Source organism: Syngnathus floridae, chromosome 2, assembly GCF_059516105.1.
Source record: "Syngnathus floridae isolate MCC-2025c chromosome 2, RoL_Sflo_1.0, whole genome shotgun sequence".
In the NCBI taxonomy this organism is placed as follows: domain Eukaryota; kingdom Metazoa; phylum Chordata; class Actinopteri; order Syngnathiformes; family Syngnathidae; genus Syngnathus; species Syngnathus floridae.
Genome location: NC_142414.1, coordinates 24,835,936 through 24,852,478, shown reverse-complemented (window position 1 = coordinate 24,852,478; position 16,543 = coordinate 24,835,936). Strand labels below are relative to the sequence as shown.

Genomic DNA, 16,543 nt, shown 5'->3' with positions numbered 1-16,543 from the left:
TGTTCACATGTTGAGACACTATTTCAGATTTATGACCTTTCAGAAGTTTGCCAGAAGAGGCAGATCACTTGTCATATCATGTGTGCAACTTGTATCAATGTCCACTCTTTTTTTTTGCCATGCATTCCAGAACACATAACAGACTCAAAAGGCAAACCTCATTGGATTATGGAAATATCCTTTACGGGGCGACAGATAAAAAAATTACTTGAGGTGTCAAGGGTCTCTGAAGTGGCTACTCACCAGATGAGTGGGAAAGTAAACAACCAGCAACCTGCTAGTTCTGGTAATGAAAGCCACAGTGAAAGCCATTAGACCAACTGAGCCAGGGCTCAGGTTCAAAACAGCCTAATTTCAGCGAGCCAAAATTAGAAAGTGAACAGCCCGTTATCATTCTTCATCCTTGCTGGATTTTGATGAACGTATGTTGGGAATATTTGGCTTTGGAGGAAAGTTTAGAATGAACCGAAGATGCGCTGTAACTTTTCCAGGTTAATTTAACTTGACCTTCTTGAAACTCTTGAATGCACAACTCTAAATTTTCAGCATTCCAATATTTTCTACACAATTTGCTCGTCTCTAACAAGAAGCTGAACGGCAACATTCACGCCAGGTTTTTAAATTCTCTATTTAATCCTGGTTTCAAATTAGAGCTAGTATCATAACAGACCAGCTATACTGTATTGCGTGTATCAAGCGGCAGCGGGCACCTGCTGGTGCCAATGACTCTGTGCACAATGAACCATTGAACATCTACATGAACATATAGAAACTGTGAGACAAGGGGGGGTTACAGGGAATGTATGCGCTCACGCAGCAGGAAACAATAAGGATGTGTCATGTGGCGCAAACAAAGCTTTATCTGAAAAGACAATCTGCCATGACACCTCGCAGAACACCAGATATGTAGACAAACATGCTAATGCAAATGTGTGTGAGCACAAAGAATGTGCATATCACAGAAACAAGGGCTTCTGTATGCATGTCAGCTGAACGCTGGAAAGCACACAATATTCCAACAAACAAAGCTCATTAGCATGCAGTACATTTGGACCTCCTCTCACTCCTTGACACTCCAATGTCGAGATGCTCCATAGAGCAACACACAGCACAGACAAGAGGGTATGTAATTACTGGAAAAAATATGATAAATTAAATAATGCCCTTAATAGTAATTGCAGAAGATTTATGTTGCGCTTTCTTGACACCATACGTTTCTCAAAACCTTTTAAAAAACTAGACATTACATTATTTGAAAATGTATTTTGTATTAAAAATGTATTTTTTGGTGAAAATATAGACAACAAATAACACTAGAATGCATTACTGCAATATAAGCAGCTCATAGTAAGCTCTAAGCGGCAAAAACATCATTTGAGCATGAAAATCTAAACGAAAAACGCATACAAATTTGTCTAACTTGATTTAAGATAAACTCATTACCTCATTAAAGTGAATGGTGCTGGAACAGTTTGTTTCCACCCGAATATAACGGGCAATGACGTGGTCACACACACGTACGCACACGATCACGTACGCACGCACGCGCGCACACACACACACAAACACACACGCACACAAACACACACACACACACAAAGCATGCACAATGCACTGAATGCAACTATGGTGGACCACACAAAAATGTGGTGAGCTACTGCACATATTTTTATGTGCACACCACAAAAACACGGTGTTGTAGAATCAAACTGACGTGTCTACACACATAAACAAGTGCTAAAATTCGTCGTACACACTCACTGACGTTACGGAACTGTCATTTGTTTTTACATGAAATAGGCTTAGCTCTATGAGGGCATTTGAGTAAACGTTTGACGCCAGGCCCACCCAGGAAGTGACTCCACCCTGGCGCGATGCATAGAATTACACAATCCCTCCCCTTTTTTTTTTAGCTAAAGAGTTGAGCGTGAGTGCTTCCCCTTCACGTCTGCCAAAGTGAAAAGCCTCGATTGTTCCCTGTGGTGTGAAGAGAGAGGCCGAGCTCAAGGCAGTCATGACGCTGACCCATGGGGCAGAGTCGTAGGACATTGGCCTGCTGCCTGAAACCACACAGGGGAGCCAGATACAGAGCATCACTGTGCAACTCACCACCGAAAGTTGGATGCCGTGCCTCGGCCCAACGGCAACTTGTGAAAAAGTCCACAACATGACGTTAAAAAAAAAAAATGAAAGAAAAACACCAAACTGTCAGCACAGCCCAGCGGGTTCAACTGACTCAACGGCTGCTTGCGCTGCCATATTTGGTGGCACCCTGAAATGGGGGTTGTTAGGCCTGAAGGTTATTTGCGGGGCAAAAGCATCTTGAAATTGTTTGCTTTCAAAAGACATAGGAAGTCTGCCATTTTGCTCTCAAGCAGCCTTTTTGGGGAGATTTTGGTCATTTCCAGGTCTCCTTCGAAAATAAACTTGTTCAAGAGATTTTGTATGATTGCTACCAAATGTGAAGTGGTTTACGCGCTAGTCATTTAGCTTCGTACGGTCCTTATATCATCCATTTAGAATACTACTTGAAAATGTATTTATGACCAACAAATAATTGGGGTCCTTGACCAAACCACGTTAGACAGAAAGTCCCGTAGGATCGAAGCGAGTAAAATCGAGATTTAGGTGTATTGATAAAAGGTCACTCAATAATGTACAGTACAGTAAATTTTATTACCATATGCAGTATATCTAAGTATAATTATTTTAGCCCATCAATGATAATTCACATTCCTGCATATGTTAGCATTATGTTAAAAGACACTTAGAAATAATAACACTTGGTTGAACATCTTGGTTTTTCATTATGTAATGTTTAATCTCACATTTGTATGCTTTGTTTTGCTGCTATGTGTGTATCAAAGAAACAGTTGTTTGAATGTTTCCAATTACCATAACATATATGTTAGTTTACATTAGCACATCTATATAATTTTCGATTACATGTTAGCCTTAAGATAGTGGACTAATTTTTGATGCAATTATGTGGTTTGGTTAGACATTCTGATGTTTAAATATACAATGGCTAATCCTCTTTTGTATTATGTGTCAGTCACAAAACTTTAATTGGTGTGGTAGTAAGAAATAAGCAATTTGAAGCAAGCATTGCCTCTTATTTGTAGGTCTGGGAAGTAGCCCCCATGATTAATGGGGCTTCCCCTTGACACACTTGTCGAAGGTTTTGTGCAGTGGTTCTGTTTCATGCAAATTGGTCACTACCTCCTATTTCACAGGTCCAATGCACTTTTGCGGCAACAACAACTACTGGGCTGCTTATCAGAAGAGAAAAGTGGAATTGAAGTAAGGGCCTCATTCGTATTTTCCCTTATGGCGACATCACTTCATCAGCAATCCTCCAAATTATACCTGTCAGTCACTTGCATGTGGACGCTTTGCCTGGCTGCCTAGTTACAAACAGAGAAAGTTGGTGTGGAGGCACTATTGTATATTGTAGACCCAATGTTTCAGTTCATTTTGTTTTATCTAGATCAAAACGAATTACTCCCAGACACTTTTTATAAGTTATAGCTTTTAGAATGATTAGGTGAAATTGTATAATTTCACATGGCACAGCAGATGATCCGTAATCACAGCACAGCAGCTGGAAATTACTATTGACTTGAAACACTGGGTCTTGGGTTTGTCAGGTAAGCATCAAATCAGATATGAGGGCATGGATTTGAAAGGGCAATTCAAAGACAAAAAAAGGCCACTCTTCGCACAGCATGGTGTGTTTTATGTGTTTGTTTTTTTATTGAAACAGTAAGAACAAAAGAAATTAAATTAAAGGGTTCAAACCATTCAAACGGCACGCATTAGAGACCTGTTGGTAAAAACAGCACATGGCAAAGCAGGAGGAAGGAAAAACAAAACACGTCTTTGCAAACATTTGCTGTGTCTTAAAGCCTATTCATTAAGGATTACATCATTCAGTCAGTGCACATTACGCAAGTTTTGCAAAGCCAAACCAAGACTTAATTTGTACACCCTTTAATGCCTAAAGAACAGAACAAAGCAGGCCTGTTGGACTTCAACTTAGTTTGAAGACTGAACAACCGTTCTGCTTATCAGCTATTACAACAATGATCGATATGTGTGAAACTTCAACAGTGGAGTTGTTTCTTTTTAAGAGGTGTCAATAGCAAAAGGGCAGTCAATTCACATTGATAACGCATTCTAACATGGTTCTGATCTACCAGTGTCAGTGGCGCAAATCCTTCAGCGAAATGTCACAGATACATATTCGGGTGTTTTTTATTTTTAGATGGCAGTGTTATAGGAAGCAGAATGTTGCTTTCATTTCTTTCTTTAGTTTTTACAACCCACACTCTGGCCCACTCTAAGCCAATTTTGTACACAGCACTTCTTTGCACAGTTTTCCAACAAAATGTCAGTTAATGTCACTAAATGAGGAAATACTTGCTAACAGGTCTGGCTGTGCACGATGTCACTAATGAGAGCTTGTGCTACGGTACATCAGTGTTGACAAAGTCCCAAGATATTGTGTCTAATTTAAAACCATCGTTATTTACTGCTTTTCGCTTTGCGTTTATTTATTCATTCATTCGTCTTCATGAGTGTCGTGGCCGTGCTGGAGCCTATCCAAGCAGTCAATGGGGGTGGTAGGCGAGGTACACCCTGAACTGGTCGCCAGCCAATCGCAGGGCTCATAAAGCCAATGAAGCATTCACGCTCACAAGGACATCTATGGACAATTTGGAGGGTTCAGTCGGCCTACAATGCATGTTTTTGGAATGTGGGAGAAAACCAGAGTACTCTGAGAAAACCCACGCAGGCATGGGGAGAACACGCAAACTCCACACAGGAAGGCCAGACCCAAAATCGAACCCTGCACCTCTGAATTGTGAGGCAGACATGCTAACCAGTGCCACCCTTGCATTTAATGATCTCATTCGAAAATCTTTTGTTGCTCGGTTTGTTAGGTAGCAAGATTCTGAATGGGAAATTTTTACACAAATGCAGATAAAAAATAAAATAACATTTTTGTGCAAGTCTGACTAAATGTGGATCATTTCTTTTCTCTTTTTTGCCCACTATTTGAGGCAGGATGGAAAACATTCTGCAGAATATAAACTGCTGTTTTTGTTTGATCTTTTCAGAAGGTTGTCAAGCATTTCTCTTGAATTAGGAAGTAGCCTTCATGTGAACACACTGATGGACAAACACGAATATGTTTTTTCACAATCTTTTCATTTATGTTAGAGAAATATATTTTCTCTTTTTGCCATCATCTCAAAATGGGTAGAATTCTAGTGTTTTTTCTTCATTTTTATAAAAGAAATGTATTTATTTTGTCATTTTTCTCCATTCTTTGTATTTCTTTTCTAAATGGGAAGTATCTTGCTAGTTAAACAACAACAGCAAAACAAAACACAAAATAGATGGATACACAAATGATATTTGCTTTTTTGACTTTTGAGTCATAATAGAAAGTCTTCTGTCAGGCATTTTGGTGGAGAAAGACTCCTGCAAACTAACAAACAAAAACAAATATAGAACTTCATATTGTTACTTTTGTTAGGAAATGTGTTTCTTTTTCCACAGTGTAAATCAAAGTAGAAGCATTCCCACTGACCAAGAATGCAAATTGGTGGGGTACTTTTTGTCTATTCGCAGAGCCTTTCATCAGTCTTCAAATTAGGAAGTAGCCTGTACTATAAAATTCCTGACAAACACAAATTCAACTATCAATGGAATTTTCTCTGCTTGCCATTTGAGTCATGGTAGAAGTCCCAAGGTTTGGAAAAGTTCATTTTGGCTAAGCCTTAACTACTCTCTCATTTGTCTTGAACAGAAAGTAGCATGTTAACTACAACTTAACAATAAAGTATGGCACTCCATAATGTTTTCACTTTTGTGAAAGACATTCATTTTTTTTTTTTTGTTTCTGCAATGTAAATTATGAGAAAATGCAAATCAGCAGAGTCCTTTTTGTCTAATCCTAAATTTTACATGAGTCTTCTTAAACCAGGAAGCAGCCTGCTAACAAACAAACAAACAAAAATTATGTTGCCTGTTCATATCTTTCACTTTTGTTATAGAAATGCATTTCTCTGTCCACAGTGTAAATCAGCCTCGAATCATCCGCCCTACCCCAGAATGCAAATTGGTAGGGTAATTTTGCCCAATTCTTAATATCTCAATGTCAGCATTCTTGAACCAGGACGTAGCCGAGCTAACAAACTGACGAACGTCTCAATGGAAGTTTCCCATCCCAAAATAAAAAAAAAAAAAAAAACCCTAAATCTAATTACTATATCACTATAGCGCTGATGCCAGATCACGTCTTACTGAGCAATTCTTTTGTGCATTATGTTTAGAGTATATCAATAACTCAATTGGCTTTGTGGTCAGGGAGGTAAATGAGCGACATGACTCTTGTCTTACATACTGTACATGCAAACTATCCTCCCATCCTTTTCTTCGAGCAACATAACGGTTCGAGTCCTGCTTAGAATCATTAGGTTCTTGTGTTATAATTATTCTTAATAGCTGTTTTTGTTTAATTGATTGTAATTGACCTCACAGTTCAGTAGTTCAGAATTTCCAGAACTTTGACAGCTCCTGCTGCTTGGCCGCCTTCGTCTTAGTCTTCTTCAGGGGCTGGGGAAGAGAAGGAAAGCCACTGTCACGCAGGAGATCAAATTGCAGGGGTTAATTTTTGTAATAGCAGTTAGATTGGGTAAATAAAAGTTACCAGTAGTCATTTTAGGGGGGCTATGAAAAAATTTTGTAAGCAAAATTGGGCCTTCGTGTGCAAATTGGGAATTAGACAGTTAAAAAAAGATTTTTTTTTTGTGACGATGATCTGAATCAGATTTAGAGAGAACTGCGGTACTGTGGTTATATTGTAAATGATTAGCTGAAAGTAAAATATACAGGGGTGGGGGGGGGCGGTGTAATGTTTGGGGGATGGGGTTCTGAAAATCACAGAAGCCATTACATTTTCTTTTTTCACTGGCTTTTTGTTGCTGGCAAACCTGTGGCACACACACAAATGCACACAAATACAATTGCATCATCAAGAAACGCACACAATAAAAACAAAGCAAAAAGAACATAAAAAATAACAACAGCAGTGACAATATTCATAATAGCAAATAATAATAAATAAATAAATAAATAAATAAATAAATAAATAAATAAATAAATAAATAAATAAATAAATACATAATTTCTCATGAATAAAAAACATGCTTCTAACGCATGGGAAACTAAACTCAGGTGCTCTGGCTTTTGTGTTTAATTACATTCGAACGTACTCGAAAATACATTCCAACATACTTGTGTCGTACTTGAAGCTAAATGCTATCATAATTTGTTCGACATTCTTTTCCCCATAATGCAACAGGCTACTTACTTCCATGTGCGCATAGTTTAAGACAAATACGTATTTGAATACATTCAAATGTATTTGCCTGTCAAACATTCACGCTTCCGTAAATCTGTGATCAGTGAACCCAGATATAAGTATTTACTGTGATGTAAATACTCATATCCATTCAGTCAACACAAGATGACAATTTAAAATTAAAGCAAGGTACTCACGAGTATTTTCCCATCCTCTTCACAACAGCAATCACTACGGCAATGACGATGACGACCGCCAGCAGAGCGCCAATCACGATGCCGACAACCTGGCCCGAGCTCAGGCCTTCTGAAGGACACAAGCCAGAGTGTTCGGGACTGTGATTCTCAAAGTTTTATTCGTAACAGCTAAGAACTAAAAAGTGAAATACAACTGAACTCATCTATTCAGTGCTCACCCTCTACACCATCTTCAACAACCACCTCATCCGCCGTTTCCGCCTTGACAGCTTCTGTCCAATGAGGGATGACCTCAGCATCTTCGGGGGCCTCTGTAGGGCCGCTCTCCACGGCAGGGGGCTCGGTGTTAAGGGGTTCGGCGGCCTCAGTGGCAACTGGAGTGAGTGTTTCAGTCTCGACGGCGGGCTCCACAGTGCTGAGCGTCACCTGAGCAAAGGGCCCCTGAGTCGTGACGTCCACCACATCTTGTTGTTCAGCCGTCACTGGGTGGGCTGACGGAAGACCGGTGATGACATCAAGCTCTTTGCTGGCCTCTGTGGCCTCCAAGGTGACTTCGGCTACGGAGTCGGTCGCCACATAGTCAAGGTCTGTTGGGACCACCGTGGGACCTAGAGAGCAATCATTTTAACATGTCACACGTTTGCTGTCAGGCTTTTCTTTTTGTATGTTTTCAATTGAAAGAAGTATGACATAAACTACAAGGACCATAATTAACATTGGGGGTTCTGCAGTTAGGGTTAAAGGGAAGATGGTGCTGTTTTTCTTTCTTTCCAGTATAGGAAGCATTTTATGTTTCATACAGATCTATGGTTCACTTAGAAATGCAAATGTTTTTTGTTTTTTTTTTACCGTTAATATGTGTGTTCTTAGAATCATTTTGAACTTTTATTCATTTTCAGTATCTGAGTGATAACTTCCTTCCATTCCATTACTCAGTCACTTTAACATACCTGTTTTACACTATGATTAGTAAAGTAGTTGTATTCTGATTTGTAGTAAATTTAGAATTTTAACTTTATTCCAATTAAAATCAACATTGATCCCCTCTGATGGATTAAAACATGAAGTCTGCTTAACTGCTTAACACTTAATTACCCTTTAAGGCATTTTCCCCATGCCAGGAATTTTGTCTGGGTACAGTACTGTATCCACAAAGATGTATTAACATTCTCTTTTGTCCATTTCCTGCATAAACATTCTGTTTTCCATTTTTTCAGAGCAAATAAAAATGACAGGAATTACATTTGCCAGACAGTGCACCTAAAGCCCTTACAATGCATAGTAGGCGAACAGCAACCATGTGCTGTACAGCAGGACAACACATTAGACACATTAGTTGGGCACAAGTCAAGGAAGTCTCCGAGGGCCTTGCAAATCTTTGGGTAACCCGAGAGCTGCCGCTCACTTTGGACCTGAGGACCTTACATACCACTCTTCTCCTCTTACTGCCCTCTTGGACAACTCAAACCTTGTGTGTGAATGTATTCATTGTTGGACTAAAGCCGCCAGGATGGCTGCCTGCCTCATGTGTTGGCCTGTATTCCGAAAAGCCCGACTCACACCGAAGTGATCCTTCTCCGTCACCACCACCATTCTGCCCGAACAATGCTGTGACGTCAGCAATGAGATGGAGTGATATTTTGGGATAGGAATAACTGAGAGAGCGAGACTGTGGGCCCATTCATGGTGCCCAAAAAAAACATTTCCTTCCATTTGTATATAAACAAAAACTTGCCTTCTGCTGCAAAATAATTATCATGCAAGCAATGGTTTAGCTGCAGTGGGTATAAAGCCACACGTTCAAAAAACACTTCAGGTGGCCACCATTATCTCCTAAGCTCAACCCTATTGGGAACCTGTGGTGCTTCCTTGAAAGTTAGATCTATAAGAGCAGATGCCACTCCCCCCCCAAACAGCATCTCTCTGAGGCATTTGGAACCCCTTGTAATGAAGAGACATCACAGCGTCATTAGACCGCCATCGCCAAAGGTCAGCTCACCCCACCCTGTGATGTAATAATGCACACAACTTCAAGCGATCCCTCCATCCTGTCTTTCAGGCCCTGTGCGCCCCAACATGCCACATCCTCTGCCTCATTTCCTGTGGAGGGAGCCACGCTGCACTAGTTGTTGAGTGAGGAGCGTGCGGCCAGCCTCTGAAAAATGTGGAAGTGTTCAAGGCCACAGGCAGGCAGGGCCACAAATGGATATTTTGTACTACTGGAGAGACAGAGACAGACAAACAGACAGAGAGAGAGAGAGACAGACAGACAGACAGACAGACAGACAGAGAAAGAGAGGGAGAAAAAGAATCTCAGGGAAATCAGGTACAATTTTAAGAATTGTTTGCCATGGTTTTAGCGGTGACTATATTCCTGGCAGTAGACACCCACACTATTTTGTTCTGATCCATGTTTTAAATTTGATACAGAGCAGGAATTTAAGAGTGAATATTGGGGCCATGCTTAAATAACTGCCAGTGGAATAAAATTGCAATATTATTTTGGTAAACACGATAAAAGATAGTTGCGTGTGTATCACTTCATTTGATGTAATTATTACTTTCAATAATACAACCATATTCTCATAACTTTATGTTTTTGTCATATTATTGAGTTGAGGGGTTGAACGCTAGACCTTATCCTATCTGATTTTGGGCAAAAGGCAGACTACCCCCGGATTGGTGGCCAGATAATTACAGACTTCATTGAGAGACAGACAAACGTTCACTTATACAGTACTGAGTGGGAACTGAACCCACACTGTCTGCAACAAATTTGGAATTAGGAAAGTTACAGTCTATCACGTTATGTAACTATTACTTAGGCTTTATTTATTTAAATTGTTCTTTTTAATAGGAGGAGAAATTGAATGACATTGACTAGCTTTGTGGTATTGTTCCATATGAAAGCTATGAAAGCCATGCTTTGGGGTGAACAAGAATCTTCCATTATGAGTTTTGCAGCTGTGCGAAGACATGCATCTGTCCTAGTGTCTTTCATCGAGGTCTGCGCTATGAAGCCGCCTTGAGCTCAACCTGATCATTACCCTTCAATAAGCCAAGCTTCATCCCGCCATGATCAACATTTTCCCAACCACAACTGAAAGCTTGGCCTGGACAGCGCCGCGTCCAAATCAGGGAGGGTACATTTCAGATGCACCAAAATTACGGACTAGACTCAACTCGGGTTGGCCTGAAATGACTTCTCATTGGAAAGAAAGAAAAAACCAACAACACGCTTGACTCTTGTACTGCACAATATCTGAAACTTGAAAGTGGCCAATGTGCCAAACTTTCCCCAGTACAGATCTAAATACCTTTACTTGAAATAACTGAAAATTCTCTATATGGCTCAAAATAACTGCGCATCAGGGATTTTGTCTGACAAGAAGTGCATCTATTTCTGGTCATGTGCCAGCCGAACGGACGGATGGCTGCGCTCATTAGCAACAGGCGTGGTAAATAGAAGAAAACATTTGTTTCCATTGAAAAGGAAGGGGGTTTCGAATGGCGCCTCAGACCGTTTGTTTGGAAGGCCTGTAAGCAAAGATAAATTGGCCTTACGCTATGTGTAATCACCCAGACCACCAGCACCACTAACAATCGCTTCATTATGTGCTCAGTTCCCACAATTAGCTCTGAGTAGTATTTCCTTACTCAGTGTCGGCAACGGTCGGCACGCACAGGCCCTGAGATCAGTGATGCATACATCCCTTCTGCTTTCTATGCCTTGTAATCTACATGTTGCCAGTCTTCCTTGGCTACTCCCTGAGGAGTGCACCATGGCAGCTGAAGCCTTTGAAGAGGTGAAAAGCCGGAAAGGGGAGGGTTTCCCCAAACAGATCCTTCTCGTGCGACATCAGACCCATGCCACTAACTACAGCAGGGTTGTCATTTTTGTTGGGGGCCACATCGTAGTCATAGTTTCCTTCGGCGGGCGATTATGACTGTCAACACAAATAAATGTATGAACGTCTCATATTATATACAGTATAGGCTACACAACAAACTGATTTAGTAACTAGTTTTGAAATCAGAGACTAGTAAGAACTGTTTACATTTTTAAAAGATGAATGGTAATAAAAAAATGCTAGAAACAGCTCTATTTTTTAAAAGTGAAGACAATTTGCAATTTTAGTATTGACACAAAATAGATGCACAATTTGTCTTTGCGGGTCAAATATAATTACACTGCGGACCAAATTTGGCCCGCGGGCCAGAGTTTGAAATCGATGCAGTCGAGGAGGACACCAACTAATACTGAAAGTTGAAATGCGCATTTGTGATTGACAGCGAAAATCTTGGTACAGTAATCTTCCACATATATGGAGTTCACTTTTCACAAATTCCTCTATTGGCTTCTTTTTTTTTGGTTATGGATGTTTCTTTGCTATTCATTGCAGGGCTTACTGTAACCTTAAATCTAAATAAATTATGTTTCCTTTGATTGATATGTCAAAGTTTGATCAATAGACTATCAACTGAGAGCTTCTACTGATTCAAGTAGATGTACTGAAAGAGCAACGCTCGATGGACCGAGGAAGTTGACTGGGAGCATGAAGACACAGGCAGAAGAGTCACCAGAGTCCTAAAAGAAGTCTTAAACACAGATCTATAAAAGTGGAACTGCTCGTCTCTGTCAGATGATACGAAAGTAAAAAAAATAGGCCTACAAACTAGCAAAATTGAATACAAATCCAGAGGAAAACTTCTTCTGACTGAGGAAAAGGCCAAAGATGAGAGGAGAGCCTCCAACTTTCAAGTAAAAGAAATCTTGCGAAGACACACTAGCAGCAGCTTTCCTAAAACATTTTTTTCCCACACAGCGAATTCGTAGACATCAAGCCTACCTTGCGTAATATGTCACGAAATGATCATAAATGAGACAATGAAGCCTTAAAAAAATGCACCCCCTCCAAAACTCTTGAACACCTTTCTCCCATTTCCCACAAGAGTAATTATTTTTCTTTCTTTTTTTCAATTATTTATGTGGTGCGCCATCAAACTATTGTTGTTGATTCAAGGAGCAAAACAGGGTTGGGGACTGGAATAAAAAAAAGGATTTCATTTGCTTACTGTAGATTCTCTTGTTCCATCCAAGTGTTAAAAATGATGAAAACTGCAATTGTAGTAGAAATCATCAGCCAGAATAAAACACAAACTAATGCAAAGGCTTTTGCTGGCCACATCAATCATGGCCCTAAAGTTGGACACCCGCTGGGAGGATGAGACAATAAACCAGTAGAAACATGAGAGAAGGGAGTACAACAGGCTGCATCCATTAGAGTCAGCTGTCAATGAGGCCCCCGCCTCGTGCGTAACAGTCAAAGTGTTGTCCGGGAGGTGTGAGGGAGTGTGTGCACGTTTAACCTCAGGAATGTTTTTAGGGTGCTGCTCAAGATAGACACTCAGCCCATGTCGGGTCGTGCCATGCACCGTGCAACTCACATCTGATGTGAGCCCACTTGTGGAATATTCTCAGCCTTAGTGTTGTCAATACACACGGTAAGAGATGTTGCATCTGGAGTCTATCGTCTCCAGCAAACCTTTCATCTAGTGACTAAGACATCTGAAAACAACTAGCGGTACCCCTGGACATAACACTATATCGCTCATACTCATTAGGGTCGCGATAAGCCTTTTCTAGCTGACTTGGGGCAAGAGGTGGTCATCGGCCAATGACAGACATTGCTCTGGTCCAGTGCTGTATCTTCCCTGACAACCAGTTAGGAAACAGGATGGTAGAACTTAAAATAAAACTTTTTTTCCTCCACTAGATACCACAATGGTAAAAGCCTAGAAATGTCCAGAATGTTTTGGTCAAAGGTTTGAAGAAAAACAACAGGTTTAAATCAAGCTTCTTACGCCGTTTCTAATCCAAACTCCAGCCCCGCACACTGCGTAAAATGCCCACCCAATTGAGTAATGTGTTCCTGAGTCAGCGTCTCTCTCTCTCTCCCTTTCCGTCTCTCTCTCTTTTTTGTCTTGCTCTATGCCTCACCCACCAGCACACGCACAGGACATGCCAGACACATGAGACATACAGCTGTGGTCAGTCGTGTAAAACGATTCAGCTCTCCTTCTTTGGTCTTCTCTGACTTGCCCTTTGTTGTGAGAAGTGGTCGATCAACACCGTGAAGGAGAGCCTTAATATGTTGTTAATTCAAGTCAAGTGGTGTCCGCGAATGCTGATAACTTGGCCTAATTTGAGCCTTCCCCTACTCTGATCACATTTAGAAAAGCCCTATTTAGTGGATGTCTTTGGGAAATGATCATGACTGATTATCGTCTGGTACGGTATGTGCTAAAATTAATTTTTCCTTCCCCCATCTGGTCGGAAAATATTTGGGGCCGATCATCATAAATGTTGACCATGTTCACTATTTCCACTCACATAAGACAAACTTTCCTCTTAATATGGAAAATTAATGTTGACCATGTTATTAAAGAAAATCTTTCTTTCTCGACTCTACTATGGAAGAAGAACAATTCAAATAAATCACCAAAAGCTCCATCTGTGCTCATGATGAGTGTAAACTTCTGAGCACGACTACATGTGCTCATAAGATCTGATACTTCAGTCAAGTTGCCAAAAGAGCAACTGCTCCCCAAACAGATGTTTCTTTCTGCTACTAAAAGGATTCATGAGTGGGAACGTTTTCTCCCGCATGGAGCTTTAGTGCCAGCCTCATATTTGGAGTATGAGTGCCACATTTGAGTCATTTCTAAAAGTGGGCCGATGACCAAAGGGGCCACTGACCTCTCTTGTCAGCAGCCAGATGTGACGACAATGTTATTAGCCTGCAGAGGCAGACAAAACTCATTAGGACGGAGACTGCAGGAAGGAGGGGGGAGGAAGGAGGCAGGCAGTGCTGTGTTTAAAATGTTGAAGAGCTGTTCTCTGTGTTTCCAAACACTTTATGGAAGTATGCAATCAACAAACAGACAGACAAAAATCTAAATCTACCTTTGTAGACGACCCTGCCAGTTTGGATGTCCCTAGTAGCAAAAGCCTGTGCTCTCGGACAGAGGCCTCTATACTCAGGTGAGCTGGCTTTTGGGCACTCTTGACAGTCAACAACACCTGTCCATTGGGTACTGCCCAGGCACCGGCTCACTACATTCACTCTTTATATACGTATATACTACAGGTTATATAGAATTGCTCTCTGCACATATCTTTCGAAATGAAAATGTGGACACTTGGATTTTAGCTGTAATGCTTTTATCCCATGTGTAGCCCCTTACCCACCTATAAACCACCTAATACATACAGGCCAAGGAATAGTTTGTGAAAGAGGGCGGGGTGCCCCTTAGTGCGCTTGCATGCTCTCCCTCCATACCCATACTGCCTATATGTTCTCTTTATAATATTCTATTAATAGAAGGGGCTCGAATAAGTGAAAGCCATGAGGCCGCAGAGCTCCTCCGTTGCACCCCCAGCCCCCCCCTTTCACTTGGTGTGCAAATTAGAACAGTTAATATAAGAGGCTGCCATTTAGTTTGCAAACAAGTTAATATTGAGCTTTTGGCAAGAAGTAAGTATGTCTGATTATAGCTAATGACTTAATTTGACTAATTATGAATTTAGTGTTTATTGGGGCAACTACAAATTCAATCATTTTCGGGAGCACTTGTCCTGTTTATGGCTGCAGGTGAGGTGGAGCCTATCCCAGCTGTTTTGGGGCGAAAGGCACAGGTTTCATACACACCTATCACCTGTGAACAATTTAGAGTTTTCAATGAATCCATATAAGGACAGGGAGAACACCCAGACTCCAGGGAAACTCTGAGCAGGGATTTGAACCCAGGACCTGTCGACTGTGAGGAGAATTGTTAACCACGAATACACCACGGTGTGTGAGTTAAGATATAATTTACATTGATAAGTTAATGACCTATTTATCATGACTAAAGACAACAGTTTTCAATAATAACTGCTGGCTCACTTTATTTTGGCAACTATTGCTATAATTACACAGTTGAGAGGCAACGTGCCATAGAATATTTTAACATGGTAGTTTTCATTGTTTTTAATCAAATGACTTGGAAACACCTTATAAAATCCGAATAAGCTTGCGAATATCTGATAAGGATGATAAGGCAAAAAAGGGATCATAAAGGTAGCCCTTTTTGCAAAGTGGTAGCACACTAGACTGGCAAAATGAGGGATTCAGGCAGACAAAGGAGCAGCGGCGGCACATGGAGGCAGCAAGAGCGGACACAGTGTGCTCACGGCAGGATGGCCACTCAACTTTTTTTGGGGAAAAAGGAGACAAGTTCACTCACTTGCATGTGTGGAGGCACAGATCAACAGGAGCAGCAGCTGAACATTCATGGTGGTCAAGTCTGGTTCCTTGGTTTAATGACTGCACGACAACCGGATGTCCTCACAGCATCAAACGCAGAAGCCGCTTTCCGATGTGGCCTCCCTCCTTTTCCAAAAAAATGAATGAAAAGAAAAGTGCTGAGATCCAAATGGAAGCCCTTGAAGTCGGGATAAGAGAGGTGCAGTGTGGAAGTGAAGGAGGGCAAGGAGAGAGACTGGTCCACAGCAGACAGAGAAAGAAAGAGGGAGACTGTGAGCTGAGAGCAAAGAAGGGGTGTGGACACGGGTTTGTGCGCTGGCTGGGTGGGTTTTTGTCAGGGGGCAGGTTTGTGTTGGGAGGAGGCTGACTGTGAAGAGGTGGCTCTGTAAAATAAGCACGCGCGCACAAACACACACGCGTGTGCACACAAACACACACACTATAGCTACTATACAGTAAACACTCACCTGTATTTTGGGGTTCACATTCCCCAAATTTGTTTGCCATTTGTTTGCCCTGTGTGGACACTCGCCTCTTTCTATTTCTGTAAAATGCCAAAAGACTGCACTGAAGCCCTCAATGTAAAGAGAAAAGGTGTAATTGGTGTCAAGGAAGTCTTTTGAAGGGAACTTTCCCGAGTGAGGAATGCCTTGTATTTTGGG

At 41.1% G+C, this 16,543-nt stretch overlaps 1 protein-coding gene across 2 annotated transcripts; it reads right to left on the bottom strand.

Annotated features, from left to right (window-relative positions):
• Nucleotides 1-3,731: 3,731 nt before the first annotated feature.
• On the bottom strand, nucleotides 3,732-16,192 carry pdpn (podoplanin). 2 transcript variants are annotated; one of them, XM_088369503.1, is made up of 5 exons: nucleotides 15,862-16,192; nucleotides 7,791-8,180; nucleotides 7,573-7,681; nucleotides 6,968-7,004; nucleotides 3,732-6,627 (listed from the first exon to the last, which is right to left on the bottom strand). In XM_088369503.1, the coding sequence occupies exons 1-5, from the start codon at nucleotides 15,908-15,910 to the stop codon at nucleotides 6,562-6,564; spliced, it is 651 nt and encodes a 216-aa protein (XP_088225629.1). In that variant the 5' UTR covers nucleotides 15,911-16,192; the 3' UTR covers nucleotides 3,732-6,561. The 2 variants fall into 2 exon arrangements, with proteins under 2 accessions (XP_088225629.1, XP_088225628.1); XM_088369502.1 differs by lacking the exon at nucleotides 6,968-7,004 and having other exon boundaries at nucleotides 15,862-16,188.
• Nucleotides 16,193-16,543: the final 351 nt, after the last annotated feature.